The sequence below is a fragment of the Photinus pyralis genome, unplaced genomic scaffold (assembly GCF_008802855.1).
Source record: "Photinus pyralis isolate 1611_PpyrPB1 unplaced genomic scaffold, Ppyr1.3 Ppyr1.4_LG5, whole genome shotgun sequence".
NCBI classification, from domain to species: domain Eukaryota; kingdom Metazoa; phylum Arthropoda; class Insecta; order Coleoptera; family Lampyridae; genus Photinus; species Photinus pyralis.
In genome coordinates this window covers 24446523-24461833 of record NW_022170596.1, presented here as the reverse complement: position 1 = coordinate 24461833, position 15311 = coordinate 24446523, and the positions used below count along the sequence as shown (strand labels likewise).

The following is a 15311-nucleotide window of genomic DNA, read 5'->3' as shown; positions in this document are numbered from 1 at the left end:
GCACCATGATGGAGTCTCACGACACACTGACGGACAACGAACTAAGAATATAAATGTAATGGCCTACATTTTTATTAAAAAATTATATACCTACTTATTAAGTACCTTCTATAATGGGGAAGTATTTAAATTTGACAAAGTTAAAGGTTGAATTATTTAGAGCCATTTGCACCAACCAATTTAAGCGGAGCTTACCTATTGTAGCTTAAAATCCCTGGCAACCATTGTCGTAATAATTGTTACCATAGATTTTGAGCTACGCTTAAGGCAAGTCTCGCTTAAATTTGTCGGTGCAAACGGCCAGGCCATTAGTGTATTAATTATTAAAGTAGGTAAAATTATTCTAGTCTGGTAAGCAAGGACTGTGTCAAAGTTAGCCCTAAATAATAAGGGTTAGGTGCATTAAAAAGGTGGGGTGTGTGTGTAAAGAAGAGCAATCCGCGAGCACTCAGTGAAAGCGGAATAAACTAAATTCTTATTTAATTTTTACCCGAGCTAGCTGGAAGTAAAGTACCCAAAGTTAAGTTCGAAAGACACTTTAACATAACAAGGCAAAGAAATTATAAGAAGAATTGGTACTATGAATCCGAAAAAATCTTCCCATCTCTGCAAGGATACAAATACAAAAAAAAAAGAGTAGGAGTTTTGTAGTTTCATACCAATACAAATTTATACCGCTTTGAGGTAGTATTACCGAACCATTCTTTTCATTTGTAACAATCCATCACAAAGACCATCGAGTGTTGATATTCAAAGAGCACCGCACAAAAACAGAAATTCAGAATGCCAAGGTCGCAAAGAAGGGTTCCAAAAAACAATCGGAGGAAAGTGAAAGGACAAGAAGGAATTTCCTTACAAGTACCACCGAATGGTAAGAAAGGGCACATGGGCAAATTTTGTAACCAGAAAGAGAAGAAAAACAACTCAACCAAGCTGTCAATACACAAATTGCTTCTTCTGACAGAAACATCAAGCACGCCAAAATTCATTTTATTTGGAATAAAATTAGTCTGTGTTGTAGCACTTTAATAAAGTTTGTATGCCTACTAAATTGAACAAAAAAAAAACTTCATTTCCAAACCCTACATTTATCGACTGGGTTCATTTTACTTCCTTTGGGACAATTGAAATCATTAGCAAAATAATCCGTATTGGCTAGTGGGAAGTTAACTCTAACCTTCTTAGGTGGATGCGGGTCTGATGTGTAAAAATTGTACTCGGTGTACTCCACACGCTGTTTTGAACACCCTAGCGTAGTAGCAGCCGCAATCCAAAACATTTGACTACCGGTATAATTTAAGATGGGTAGTCTTGGGTCTTTTCCATTTCGTTTGACCCACCTCTTATATCCTAAATATGCCACTCTGAAACCACCGTTATCAGCTATATTTTCCCCCAACGTCTGAAGACCATTCAACTGAAAATTATGGATTAGTGACAAATCACGTACCAGAGTGCAAACGAATTTATTATTTCTAATATATTACTTGAATGTGTGTGTCTGTTGTCATAAAACAATCTGCGAAAAGTACCAGAAACCGTGAAACGACATATTTAGACAGAAATGTAACAATAATTGTTAGTCGGTTCATTACCATTTTTTGTTACAACTGTCAAAAAACCTGTCATTTTCTGACGGATTACGAAGCACCATATAACTACTTACCATTAAAAAAAATTAAAGTTTGTATTTTAACTTAAAAATTGTAAGATATAGAAGGAAATAGTATCTTCATCATGTTAAGTATTAAAATGTCTAAAACTTTTATCCGTGCCATTTTGTTGTATTTTAACAATAACGATTCTACAACAGTTAACTGCAAAATCACTAAATCTGTTTTTCCCTCATATCTACTAGTAAATTGTGGATTTAAAAAAATAAATAAAAACATATCTAAAATACGCTCTTAAAACGACAACTCTCCTCATTAAACCGAATCTGTATGTCTTATGGTTTCCGAGATCCCAATGCTTAAAAATGAAAAAAAAACTCACTCTGTATAAATTATATAACAAGAGCGCGACGGTCAATTTCGTGCATGGATACTGAAGGTTTTTTGACGAGGCGATTCCGAGTCAAAATATCGGTCAAATGCGCGAAATAACTTCCCGCTACTGTTATATAAAACATTTTTTCTACAACTGAGCTGTTTATTAATTAAAACAGGCACAAATTAAATTTTGGAAAATCCGATACTTACATTTACTTGGAGTTCGGGAATGGTGTAATTATCGTATTGGGAAATGAAGCATTTTCCCTTCTCGTTAAATTTCTGGATTGCTGATGATAATGACGACGAGTCCGAAAGTTTTCCGTCTTTATCATAGTTCATACCATTATTATCAAACGCGTGAGTAATTTCATGACCAATAATATAGCCAATACTGCCATAATTCATAAACTGCGGTCTATCAATGCTAAAGAAAGCTTCTTGTAATATTCCGGCAGGAAGTTCTATTTTAAAACGGTTACTAATCTGCCCACAAATATTACCAGACAAACTTACGTATACTATTTTCTTTAACTGTATAAAATGCGTTGACCACTGCCGATTCTGCGTGAGTGGTCCAGTCGGTTTTGTTTATTGGTAGCCTTAAACTTTTGGCCGAGCATTCACGTTCAAATAATTCCAGACGAGACCGCATATCCAGGTAATTTTCGGACGTAAAATTAAGCTAAATTTGAACATAAGGTTACCAGGCTACGCTCGTTTGCTTACCCCTTCGTAATATACTTCTAAGTTTTTATTCAGCAGTATCTCATCGGGATATGCAACATGTGATACCATAGCTAAGGTTTTCTCTAGGGCGAGGTTTTTGGTTGTGTTATCTAACCAATCGGCCTGTTTCAATATATTAATAAATTCACTTTTAATGTCAGAAACCATTTCCATAACATGTCGCTTTGTTTCTCTTCGAAAATATTTTCGAACATACAAAGCACCTGTAGCAACGGGCATACTGCTTGTATTTATATTATCACTTAATCTTTTATACTCTGTACTAACCTTTGTGCAACGACAGCTACGCATTGCTTCCATCTCGCCTGTCTTCGCAATTGCCCAGTCAACAATGAAATATAATTCAGCCGACGTTGTCGCAAGTCTTTCGTAAGGTGAGATGCCATTTTAAAAACTGTCATCCACATAAAATAGTTTGCTTGTGTTCTGCAATGTAAATGTTCAATTATTTTCATTAGTATCATTTGTAGTAATACCCTTTGGATGTACTCTTCAGCAGATTTTCTACTTCAAAAATATGGGCCGGGCAAATATTGACCATATTAATATCTTGTATGTCAGGGAAGTTAAATGCGAGGTTAAAGTATTTTAACCAAGGAATGGTAGGGAACGTGTTTTGAAGTTCAGACATAGATGTGAGAAAGCGGGCTCTGCAGTTTATGTATTTTTTAATCTAAACATTACGGTAAAAGCGATTGTTTAGCAGAATCGAAAATTAACATTACGTAATGCAATTTTTCTGCCAATCTAAACACATTTACGAATTCCTTCTCTGCGACTTCTTTGCTAGCGCCAAAGATAACAGCAATATCGACCATGAAACTATAAAGTTGTTCCAGATACTTTACGACCATATGGTAAGGGTAGGTTGAAAAAAAAATTGAACTCGCATGAAAGACCTGCAGTATACAGTGAACTTAATGCCTAATTTGTCTTGGCATAATCTATACTTACATAAATAACGTTCCGTGAAGTATTCCTGGAGCCAGGTCTAACCTTAAAATCGAAAAACACACGCAATGATCGCGTATCAAATTTTTCTCGATCTAATTTTTGCCCTCCAAGCAAAGGCCATCCTCCCAATTCCTTCAAAATGGATTTGGCAGTCGTCAATCCGTCTAACTCGATCGCGGTCTCGTTCATGCATACCCTGTATAATTTTTTAAGTAGTGCGAAAGGTTTAGGTTCACTAGGATTGACATTTCCTTTTAGTGTTTGTCGTAAATGTATTTGAAGCAGTTCCCTTAATTTCTGTAATCCTCCAACCGTCTCTTCATCATCTGGTATATTAGTCATTTTCCTATAATTTCCGCATACAAACTGATGAAAGTCATCGCATGGATCTACGCTGGGATCCATATTATTCAAAATACTAGAAGATGCGCAAATACAGGCAGGTGTAATACACACATTTCGTAATGAACCCAATTTGGGAATTGGTCGACTACTGACCAACGCTTCAGCGTGGATAGCGCCTGTTTCTCACTGTCTTAGTCAATTTGCCAAACTTTGAGGTGAGACTTACCGTTTGATATGCCATCTGTTTTTATGTGTAATACAAGTACCAGAGCTATTAATGATAAACGAGTCACATAGTAGATTAATGTAGACACTAGTATCATCAGGCTTCTCTCCATGGTTGTTCGTCTATTCCTGCATGATGGGTCCCTAAAACAAGATGATACCGGCATATACAATAAAACTATATGATGGTATTATAAATATCACCCTTATGTTTGCTGTAGAGTTGTTACAAAAACGTAAAACAACTAATAAAATTCAGACAATGGGGTAGTTTATTTTAACAGCACAGCATTCATTAAGCAATGAATTATATTTATCGTTACATACTGGCACGTAGTTTCTGTAACAGCTGAATTTATTCTAAAACCGGCACTACCTAATAATAATGATGAAAGTAATGTGATTGTTGTACTGATAGTTAAACTCGGTAATTAAATTTCCCTTTCCCTACCGGCTTATGGTTGCCATGTCAACCTTAATTTTCTCTTGTATCGAACTTGTAACTTTTTGGAGGGACTAACATCTTCCCCCCAAAAAAGAATTAGCTATCCTAGGTTTCATCTAAACTTAATCTAGCTTAATTAGAAGTATGAGCTGAATTTTTATAGGAAATAAGATTTTTTATGTTGGAACTATAGGGCACATTTGATATGTTTGTCCATAATTGTGGTTATTTATCTTTAGTTTTGTATGTATTAAATATTTTTTTTTGACGAATTACTCACATATACCCCTAGTGGATTTCAAACGCTTCAACAGGCCCAAATGGTGCGTTCAATCAACAATTAATGGGAGAACGTAACGAACTTCACAGTTGATTGATCTATAATATTTCACTATAAAGATAACAAAACAATAATGCTACAGTATTTACCATTAAGTCTTTTGAAGCAGTAAAATCACTTTAGATTAGTGAATTGTATTGGACCATAAACATTAACAGAAAAGACTATGACATAGCTGATAGATAGCCATCATAATGATGATCGTGATTATTAGCACACTCTTTTCCTTTGCCGAAGAAATTCTTTTACGTATGAGTACTCATGTGGATGTATTGTACCTACTTTATGGCATGTACACGGACTCTTTTGAGCCAAGATAGATTGGACTTGACGTTACACGACACTTTACCCCATATTTAGTTTAGTCACATGAAACCTTTTTTATAACATCATTATGCCAGTGGTTTTAGTGAAGTGTTAAAAGGTTGATAAGTGGATTTTGACCGCCATGAAGAATAGATGCCAATGTTTACATTATTAGTATCTAATTAAACATGTTCATTCACTGTGTCGTGTATATTATTAATCACACATTGGATTACTGCAATATTCAAGAGATTATGGACTCAGGGAATTAATGACATAAAACGACGACTAGACGAACGTGCGTGGGAACATTTTTCGAGAAGAAAGATGACATCGTACGGACCAGCGAAGGTCGAGCCATTGACACAAAAATTATCGTTCATGGTTTCGTCAAATGAAGACGATCTTAAACTAGAATGGCGTATGGGATGAGGAATCATGTGAAACAAAGAAGCCAGAACTACAAATCGGATGGCAAGGTCAATGGTTTGGCTGAAAGAAAAACGTGGTTGAAACAGGATGGAAATGCACAATCCTTGATGACGTTTGCGAGTGCTGCCCACACAGCAGACCTATATAGATTGCATATACCATGTACATACATTCCACGTGGGATATTGTATATCCATAGAATGTGGAAAAGTATGTCGCAAATGTCCAATGTATGTGCATGGGATATAAGTTTGGCAGACTTCACATAATACATAGTATATACGTTTTGGATGTCTTATGTATATGCATGTATATACATCAGACATGCTATGTATATTGGTATACTGACAACTGGATATACCATGAATATTCCTGTAATATGCAAAAGATGTTCAATAGGATATTCTATGTATGTTGTATATATTCAGAATGGATATTCTATAGAGATTCCTCTAACATTCGGGAAGTTTACTAGCATCTATACCTACATAAATAAATTCCTTTCACGGAGTGGAGCTTTTTGTTTAGTAAGTCTCCTAGTATACAATGGAATATTGTTTTATTTAACATTGATTGATTGATTTATTTAATATTGAGTCATTTTGATCGTGTTCTTGCTCAACACTATAATAGCGCGAGTTCATAACAAATAGGTTGCTAACATACCTGCCATTCTTGTCCTTATATTAATTCCCATCCAGTCTTTACGTATTACTAACACATATTTGCAACGTTAGGTCATGAACTGTATTTGCATTAGCACCTTACTATCTCCATCGCCGTAATTCACAGAAAATGAGACGCTAACGTTTGTAAGGTCGGTAATGCAGAAAACGCATGTATCAAATCCAGAACGTATATCCATAACATATAATTCCATGTATATGCATAGCACATCCAGAATGTATGTTTATAGAATATCCATACTGGACATAAAACACATATGTCTATAATGAATATACATAGTATATACATAAGATGTACAGGATATTCCCTGTACATTATGGATTTAAAATGTATATACATAAGATATCGAATGGTATGTGGGTGGTGAGCAAATTGAGTTAACCAATGAATGTTAGACACCTTAAGAAGTGTGGAAGAACCTTCGGAGGATTCACGTCACACAAGGACAGACAAAACATTCTAATGATTTACGCCGGGGCAGAAAGTCAAGGAATTGTCAGTAAGGAATTTTGCGACGAACTGCGGTGGTTCACGCGCAAGCGGCGAGCTTTAAATTTAAGGAATATTAAGGGAATATTTATTAACTGAAGTTTAATTTAAAAAATATTATATACGTTTTCCACCCCGAAGGGAGGAAAACGAGTATTTCGGGTCTTGCTGAAGGCTTGACCTCTCGGAGATTACACTCTTCTTCGTTCACGTTTAGCACCCCTCGTGTTGCGTCGTTTAACTTCGTAAACGCCTGGCGAAAACGGCCGGCTAGTAACCCTAAATATTTATTTAGTACCTATCTGAGGAGAACCAAGGTAGTCAAGGGTTTTCCAGGTCAAGCCTTCAGCAAGACCTGAAATACTCGTTTTCCTCCCTTCGGGGTAGAAAACGTATATATTTCAGGGTCCGTGCCTACGGCTTGACCTCTCGGAGAGGTGTTCGTAATCTGCCGGCCCGATAGCATACTGTGAAAAGATAAACGGAGAGAAAGGTTACTTAATATTCATTTTACTCCTTGTTAATAAAAAACGTAATGATGAAAAAAAAGTAAAATCAAAATTTTTGTTGACTTCATAAAAAAAATAATGAAATTTTATTAACTAAAGTACACTTTAACTCAGGGATGCATGCTTAGTGCATAGAGAATGCCTTTCCCTATTACATTTTTTTTATGTTAAAAATTCACTTTCTTTCTGTCTCTTTTCTCCTCTTGTTTTTTCTTGTAGATATCCTTAAAAAAATTTTTTTTGTTTATATTACTCTCATGTAGTGAATGCACCTGTATAACATGATGTATGGGAATAAAGTCAATTAATATTATATTATTATTATAAATAAACAAACACGTAAACAAAATTCCAATTAGTTTCTTATAATAACAATCGATTCAGCTCATCGTGGGACAGTGAATCCGTGTAAATAAATTCGCACTAATCATTTTGTAGATTACTAAGTCCTTCATCTAGGTCAGTTGATAAACCAAACGAATCGTTTTACTGTAACTTTCTATAGTGCAAAATTTACAGATAGCCTTAACATAGGTATATAATTTTTTTTGTAAGGGTAGCCGCTGAACTTTTCGTGGAGGCCCTGGTTTTCCGTTCCTTTACCACACTTTACAGTCATTTATTTATCTCACCCACTTTTTCTCCGACTGTGCACACTGATACCTAGTAAAGTATATGAATTTCGTAGCTAATGCAGCATGAAGATGGCTAAATCACTAATAAATACTTCAAAAGAACAATATTTCACCGCTCATTAACTGCCATTTAGGTGCGTTAGCGGATCGTTTCAGATTAATTTTACAATCTGTTAATAGAACGAAATGTTTTAAACCTTTTCAACCGTACGATAGACGAACAAACAGCTCATAACTCAAGGGCAGGTTAATTCGTTTTTTTTTATTATGGAATTTTGATCGTTCACTTAAACTGACACTATGAAAGAGTGTTGATTATTTTCCATTTGTTCACTTTAAAAAACCTTGGTATTTCGACAATGACCTTTGAAGTTCACAATATTTCAAAGTAAGTTTACCTTTAAAATTTTGTGTTCAAATTTGGTTTTTCGATATTTAAAACTGGACGAAAAGTATATCAAATCGGCGAGGGTTGCGTCTTCTTCTGTGTAGTTTTTGATTTATACAATGATAGTAGGTATAACGGGGTGGATACATTTCTTTTATTTGTGCTTTGTTGGCTACTGCATAATAGTTATAAATGCGGTGATACCTTTTTGGGGGAATGTCTTCCTCTATGCCTCGTCGCTTGCATTAGTGCTCTGAAACAATTTTAGTAATAACCTAAGTAATCGGCCCAAAATACCCCGAACTAACGAGCTACGGATTTTCAGTGATACTTTTTCAGAAACTTATCCTCGAGAAAAAGCACGGTAAAATGTCAAACAGTGCGTTTAACTCTATATTTTCTTATAACTGTTACCTTAATAATAACATTGTTGATTGCATTCTATAAAGGAAATCTCAACAAGTCGAAAGGTACCTTTCAATTTAAGTTTCACATAAAGGAATAACGCATATTTTCCAGACCTTTTCCACAGTGAAGCCCTACAAATTTCTGAGAGTTCTGCACAACATATGTGTTCAACCCCTAACTGCCTGAAAGCAGCTTCGAGGATTTTGAACAGCATAGACTCGAGTGTTGATCCATGCGATAACTTTTATCAATTCTCATGCGGTAATTTTCTCAAGCAGGATACAATGCTAGGAGCCAAAGAATCGGTTTCGTCTTCTTCAATTGCATTTCATATGCTCAAGGAGCGGTTAAGACGGATTATGGAAGAACCAATCCCTCCAAATGAACCTAAATCGTTTCTACTGCTTAAACAAATGTATAAATCGTGCATAAATACAACAGCAATAGAACGCGATGGGTTGACGACCATCAAATCGATTTTACGCGATGTTGGAGGTTGGCCTGTGTTGGAAGGTCAAAATTGGAACTCGGAGGATTTTAATTGGACTCGATCAATTTATAAGCTTAAAAAATACGGGTACACCTCCAACTATTTTATTAGTGTCAGTGTTAAACCCACCCCTACGGATAACCCCCATTATGTTCTTTACGTAAGTGTAACATCGTTAGGTTCAGTTCTTCTATTCGCATTGCAGGTTTCGCAACCAGATTTGCCGCTCATGGAAAAACTATTTAATACGAACATTTCAATGCCTCTTCATTCTCGCCTTGAATACATGGTGGATGTCGCCGTTATCTTTGGGGCCAACAGGGAGGTGGCCAAACAAGAACTTAGTGAATCATTAGAATTTGAATACAACTTAACGATGGTAAAGCCAATTGAAATTCAACAAATTACGTTATTATTTTCAGGTTGAAAACACGGATCACGACTGGATGCTAATGGTATCCCAACTCCAGACGCAGGTCTCCAGTATCACTTGGTTAGAGTACTTCAACTCGATATTTAACCATACCGGCGTTACGATTAAGAACTTTGACTTCGTCATAGTTACAAACAGCTACATTTGGAACTTCGAGAAATTACTCTTGAACACGCCTAAAAGGTAACAGAGGTGCTAGTGAACCGCAGTGAATCTTTGTACTGCAGGATACTAGCGAATTACCTGATGTGGAGAGTAGTGGCTGCATCAATACCATACCTAACGGACGAGTTGCGGCAACTTGAACTGGAATATAACAAAATTTATAGCGAGACGCGATGGAAAAAGTGCGTCATTAAAGCTTCTGAAAGGTTCGTACTAATTGTAAGCCAATTGGGGTTAAAGTAATTCCCTTAAGTTTTCAAAGTGTCACTGCGGCTTTGTACTCTCGGAGATATTTTCGCGGAATTGCCAAACAAAACGTGAAAGACTTGGTTTCAAATGTTGGAAAGGAATTTATTGCCCTACTGAAAAGGGCCAATTGGACCGTTAACAATACCATAGAGCACGCGTTGGAAGAAGCCGCTGCTGTGACATCCCACTTTGGATACCCAGAAAACTTTCTTTCGGATGAGAAATTAGACGAGCTTTACAAAGGAGTGAGCAGAATAGTGCCGTTAATATTCATTAATTGCAATTTTAGCTTAACTTCACTTCCGATAATTACCTAAAAATGATTTTGCGCCTTAATCTGCACACATTCGAGCGTTCCGCCAAACGCTTAAGGCAAGCAGTAGGCAAACGGAGATGGATTACTCCCTCTCTTAGTAGCGAAAAAGGTAACGGACCATTTTCTAATGTTCCCCATATGTATTTTCATTATTTGGTAGAGTTACCTGTCGGAATATTGCAAGGTGCATTTCTCAGCGGCGATGGACCACAAAGTATCAACTATGGTGCAATTAGTTATTTAATTGGTCACGATATTACTCGAGGATATGACAGTGAAGATCGAGAATTGGACAGAGGTCTTTACATCGTGGATTGGTGGGCACCGACAGCAGAGGAGTTGGTCACCCAGAGAGTCCAATGTATAATTGATCAATATGCTAATTCTTCCATGCCCAAATTCGTAAGTTATATGCTGGCATCCTCTTCCTCAGATGAAAACTGTTCTAGATGGACGCGATACTACTTCAAGCTTATGACGTAGTAGATCACGTGGCTTATATGGCGTATCAAAAGTGGGTTAGAAAAAATGGCATAGACCAAGGACTTCTAGGTTTAAATTATACTGGCAATCAGCTATTTTGGATTTCTGCCGCTAACGTTTGGTGCACAAGGACGGGGTGTGCAGATGACACGGATTCGTATTCATTGCCAAAGCTTATGGTTAATCTGCCACTCAGCGGTTCTGATGGTTTTGCCAAGGACTTCAGTTGTGCTAAGGGAAGCAAAATGAACCCTGCTGATAAATGTAACGTCTGGAAGTGAATGTTTTTGCAGCCATATACGTATAATTAGAATTTGAGCGGTTTTTGCTTTAGACGTTTAGTCAAAAATTATACATATATACATCACGCAATGGCATGGAGTTTGGATAAACTATATACTTTGGGTCAGGTTATGTTTGACCATGATTTACAATCTAAATGCGTGGAAATTCTATAAATGAATGGGAATTGGGATGAAAAAGTAGAGGCAGTACATTTTCTGTAGTGTCTTGCCGATAATGACAAGCAGTATTGCCAGTACATATCATAATGCACCGTAATCCGCCATGAGCTCGAAAATTTTGAGGAAAATCGAATTGGATTGAAATTGTGTTGCTCGCACCATTTCCTTTAAAAACATTGTAACTAAAATTGGATTCAGGTTGAACCAGATCATTCCCAAGCGTGGAAAGGAGAACCTGTGTCTATACTACAGAGTGAGCAACAAAGATTGAAGCGTGCCGCTTCAGCTAAATTGGCAATGTGCCGCTCATAGCATATGCTGATTTGATACAAGATACGAAATACGAATAGACGCACGTCACTGTGACAGCGCAGAACGTCATTTTCGTATACAACTACATACAAAGAAGGTAGTTTTGATATTAATAGGAACAAGCGGTGATGACGCACGCTTCAATCATTGTTGCTCACACTGTATAAACTCGTATTGTTCCGTTAATTACTAAGTTTTTTAAGCTACTCTACATATGTAAATAACCAAATCGGAGTAGCCAATTTCTAGATCATATCCACTCTCTTGTTCTAGGCCTTTTTCAAAACTATTTGTCAGTCTTTGAGCTTCTTGATTTTTGAGGAGATTTTTAAGCATCATCGCTGGAAAGAATCCAGAATATTCTGCATAGCTTTGAGAGGAACATTTTAGCGGTTTGCAGAGCAGTCCCAGAACCTTATACATACGTTCTTTAGTTATCTAAATAGATGTCCTCTCTAAAGATTTGTAAATAACCTTCAAATCTAAGGACAAGGCACAGATCTCCCAAAAAGTAATGTATTTGTTTTCGATACTAACAAAGTAGGGGGGCTATAAGATCGTTTCCCTTTTTATTGCGTATTGAAAACTGGTCGTATGGTTGTGGAATTCGCGCTAGTGGTTCAACATGGATATAGGGCGGGCAAACACTAGAGAGAAACTTGTCTCCCACAACGCAGACCAGTCAAACGTAAAAATGGATGCAGTACGGGCTGAAATAAGGGCAACAAGGTACAAAAATTAGTAAAGAAATAATATACTTATTAGTGGCTTGAAGACAAACTGCATGGTCACTTAATTTATGTACATTTAAGTTTAGAAATCGAAGTAAAATTTGTATTCAGTCTGAAAAGGGGTAATGGCACAGCGTTGATTATGGTACAACCCACGACTGGGAAAGCCAAATCGACTGAAAGTCAAAAGCCCGACTGAGACAACGATAAAGAAATAAAAAATCCAAAAAACTTATAACCGGAAGAAGAAAGAGAGGCTTACTAAATCCGGTTGCAAAAAATGAAAAGCTGATGTGGAAACGCAAAATAAGAGTGAGGGCGATGTGAAAAAAAATTTAGTTAGATCTCGGAGATTATGTATCACACATATTAAAGTTCAGTGTGGCGTTTTCACACTGCAGAGGTAAATATGATTTGAGGGGACCAAGGCGAGGCTTTTATAATTTACGTAATTGCGTTTATATACACCGTGGTTGCAAGCGATACTCCTGATCGATTTTGGCATCTTTATGTTACATTCATTACAATTTTAAATGTAATACACATAGGTATTGGGTAATTGGAACTCAATCCTAAAGCTATATCGAACAGTATACGCTATGTCGACTGGATTTAATAGGATCGAGTAAATTCTTTAAAAAGATCATTTACAAAATGTTACCCCTGATTGTATAACAAAAATTAGTGCTTTCTAAATATTATTGAATCCCTGTTACTGCTGATGATCAAAATAAAAATTTAAATAAAAGAAACCTTTAATTTGTGGTTAATTTTCTGAAGGAGTTTTTGTTAAATCAACAAGACAACTTGTACTGCAATCATTGAGTCTCTTTCATTCTTTTCTTCTTTTTTCCATGTGCGCTCCCGCTGTACTTCATTCCCCTGAGATTTTTTTCGTTTTCCTTTCGTATTTTTGTGCAATATCTGTTGATTAAATAAGCACAATAAACCGCGTGGTCGATAATTCCTCCTTAAAAGAGGAAATTATTTCTGGTGTGGTACCTATCTTAACGATTCTTCTCAGGGTTCTCGGTCAAACCAAACCTTTTTCACCGTGTTGTATGAAGACGAAGCAAAATTGCAAAAATCAAACGTTGCACTCGTCGAAATTCAAAATAAAGATGAGTGTGTCTTCAGAAGGAAATCTAAAAAAGTGGTGATCGTAAATATACATAAATCAAAATGAGTAGGTACCTACTATAGTACTTTTCTGGTTAATTACCTTCGAATGTGTTTTCATAAACCGTCACGTTGCTCAGAAAATGATGCTGTACGATTCAAATTAAGCTTAATCGACCATGATCGACACGAAACTTAATGCCATAGCTGTGAAAAGAAGCATAAGCGAAACTATAAAAAGAGTGCATGCCCAAGTTTTTTTAATTAAAGTACCCTAACCCACTAGTTGAGTTGACAGTGTATTTATAGAGCACGACATTTCTAACCATCTCTGGTCAGGTATGTATGGCAACTTCTACCACAATTATCATCCTTGTGAAGTTAGTAACAATTGAAAATTAAAAACTATTTAACTTGTCTGGAGAATTTTTGAATTTTAGTCATATCAATTTCCTTTCATCGGTTATTCATTTAAACTGAGGTTGAACTATCGCTGTACAGCCTACAAAACTTAATATAATACCAAGGGACTAAAGTGTGTGCTTTAGTCCCAAGGGTGCAGATTGTTGCCCGAAACGTAGTCGAGCCTAATGTAGTCACTTTTTTACTGATGCATATGTCCCTACCATCTTGTATGTACAGTGTATGTAGTACATACTAAAAGTTCATACAAATATAGGTCCGCAAACGACGCTTCGATACTACAGGGTGTTACAATTTTTTAGGTTTTTTTTCATGTACCTCCTACAGATATATAGCTCAAATTTGGAATATATGTTACACTGAAAGGCTTACATTTTTGGCCATATCAATGGCTTCGGTGTCGCATTTTTATTAGTTGACAGTTTTTCTCGTCTAATTGCTAGGCAACAGATTTTCATTACCTAAACAACCCAAATTTACTCGGTAAAATACAAACCTCTTGTGCAATTATAAATGATAAAGTCCCCTTATTAAACACCTGTTAAATAGTGTTAAAATAGACGCAATAATAATAAGGCCGACGAAATGCGAGCACTTATGTACATCGCATTTCCTTATCCACAACTTTGCATGCGTGCCATCGATTATTTAAATCAAATTACATTCTACTTTGATAAAGTTCCCATATCAAATAAAAAAGGAATATAGGGAAGAGAAGAAATGGAGAAATTAGGTGGACATGATTTGGTATATAATAAAGTGAAGAGAAATACGCGAGATAGGGAGAAAAAAGGTGGAACTGTGACAAGGATATAAATAGAATATAAGGATTGCGAGTTGTTGACCGAAGAAAGCGAAGTATTGGAAAGATGGAAAGAATATATGGACGACTTATTTTAAGCGAAGGACAAACCAACACACCTGACAGTGGAAAGCGTAGAAGAAGTAGAAATGACAACATCGGAGAAGTCATTTTATCAAGTAATGGCGACCATAAAAGAAATGAAGGATGGGAAGGCAGTTGATTGCAACTAGAGAGGTAATTTCTTTGATTCCCTTTTCTTGCAGACATGTCTTTAGACCTATGGGAATATTATCGACTATTGAGCAACGCTTATCTTCATTTAAAGGGAGATGTCATCCAGAGAAGTGAGCTCAGTTCCCGGATTTCCAATTAATTAAAAGTGAGAGCGTATAACCCTGAAGGAGCAAAAATAGTTAC

At 36.3% G+C, this 15311-nt stretch overlaps 2 protein-coding genes and 1 long non-coding RNA gene across 5 annotated transcripts; 1 reads left to right on the top strand and 2 right to left on the bottom strand.

The window, feature by feature from the left end:
• Positions 1 to 974: 974 nt before the first annotated feature.
• LOC116171786 (neprilysin-2-like) lies at positions 975 to 4688 on the bottom strand. The gene is made up of 10 exons (XM_031488787.1): positions 4593 to 4688; positions 4267 to 4409; positions 3696 to 4216; positions 3467 to 3640; positions 3218 to 3414; positions 3009 to 3167; positions 2721 to 2961; positions 2508 to 2676; positions 2202 to 2455; positions 975 to 1417 (listed from the first exon to the last, which is right to left on the bottom strand). Exons 2-10 carry the CDS (start codon positions 4376 to 4378, stop codon positions 1070 to 1072), a joined length of 2175 nt encoding a protein of 724 aa, XP_031344647.1. The 5' UTR covers positions 4379 to 4409; positions 4593 to 4688; the 3' UTR covers positions 975 to 1069.
• A 3646-nt stretch (positions 4689 to 8334) lies between these two features.
• Positions 8335 to 11414, top strand: LOC116171779 (neprilysin-2-like). 3 transcript variants are annotated; one of them, XM_031488770.1, is made up of 10 exons: positions 8335 to 8496; positions 8836 to 8966; positions 9016 to 9554; positions 9600 to 9773; positions 9817 to 10010; positions 10055 to 10198; positions 10246 to 10486; positions 10531 to 10666; positions 10718 to 10959; positions 11007 to 11414. In XM_031488770.1, the coding sequence occupies exons 1-10, from the start codon at positions 8468 to 8470 to the stop codon at positions 11319 to 11321; spliced, it is 2145 nt and encodes a 714-aa protein (XP_031344630.1). In that variant the 5' UTR covers positions 8335 to 8467; the 3' UTR covers positions 11322 to 11414. The 3 variants fall into 3 exon arrangements, with proteins under 3 accessions (XP_031344630.1, XP_031344632.1, XP_031344631.1); XM_031488772.1 differs by having other exon boundaries at positions 8822 to 8966; XM_031488771.1 differs by having other exon boundaries at positions 8496 to 8621.
• Positions 11415 to 13144: 1730 nt separating this feature from the next.
• LOC116171792 lies at positions 13145 to 13803 on the bottom strand. Its single transcript, XR_004145520.1, has 2 exons — positions 13746 to 13803; positions 13145 to 13692 (listed from the first exon to the last, which is right to left on the bottom strand). It is a non-coding gene; the product is annotated as an uncharacterized LOC116171792 (long non-coding RNA).
• Positions 13804 to 15311: the final 1508 nt, after the last annotated feature.

What these genes read in the sequence shown, in the direction of transcription:
- LOC116171786 (XM_031488787.1), bottom strand. Translation starts at nt 4,378, where the DNA reads ATGGAGAGAAGCCTGATGATACTAGTGTCTACATTAATCTACTATGTG. An exon ending in AACAGATGGCATATCAAACG is followed by an intron (nt 4,217 to 4,266) that starts GTAAGTCTCACC and finishes AGTGAGAAACAG; the next exon opens with GCGCTATCCACGCTGAAGCG. An exon ending in TGGCAGAAAAATTGCATTAC is followed by an intron (nt 3,415 to 3,466) that starts GTAATGTTAATT and finishes CGTAATGTTTAG; the next exon opens with ATTAAAAAATACATAAACTG.
- LOC116171779 (XM_031488770.1), top strand. Translation starts at nt 8,468, where the DNA reads ATGACCTTTGAAGTTCACAATATTTCAAA. An exon ending in ACCCCCATTATGTTCTTTAC is followed by an intron (nt 9,555 to 9,599) that starts GTAAGTGTAACA and finishes TTCGCATTGCAG; the next exon opens with GTTTCGCAACCAGATTTGCC. An exon ending in TTGAATACAACTTAACGATG is followed by an intron (nt 9,774 to 9,816) that starts GTAAAGCCAATT and finishes TATTATTTTCAG; the next exon opens with GTTGAAAACACGGATCACGA.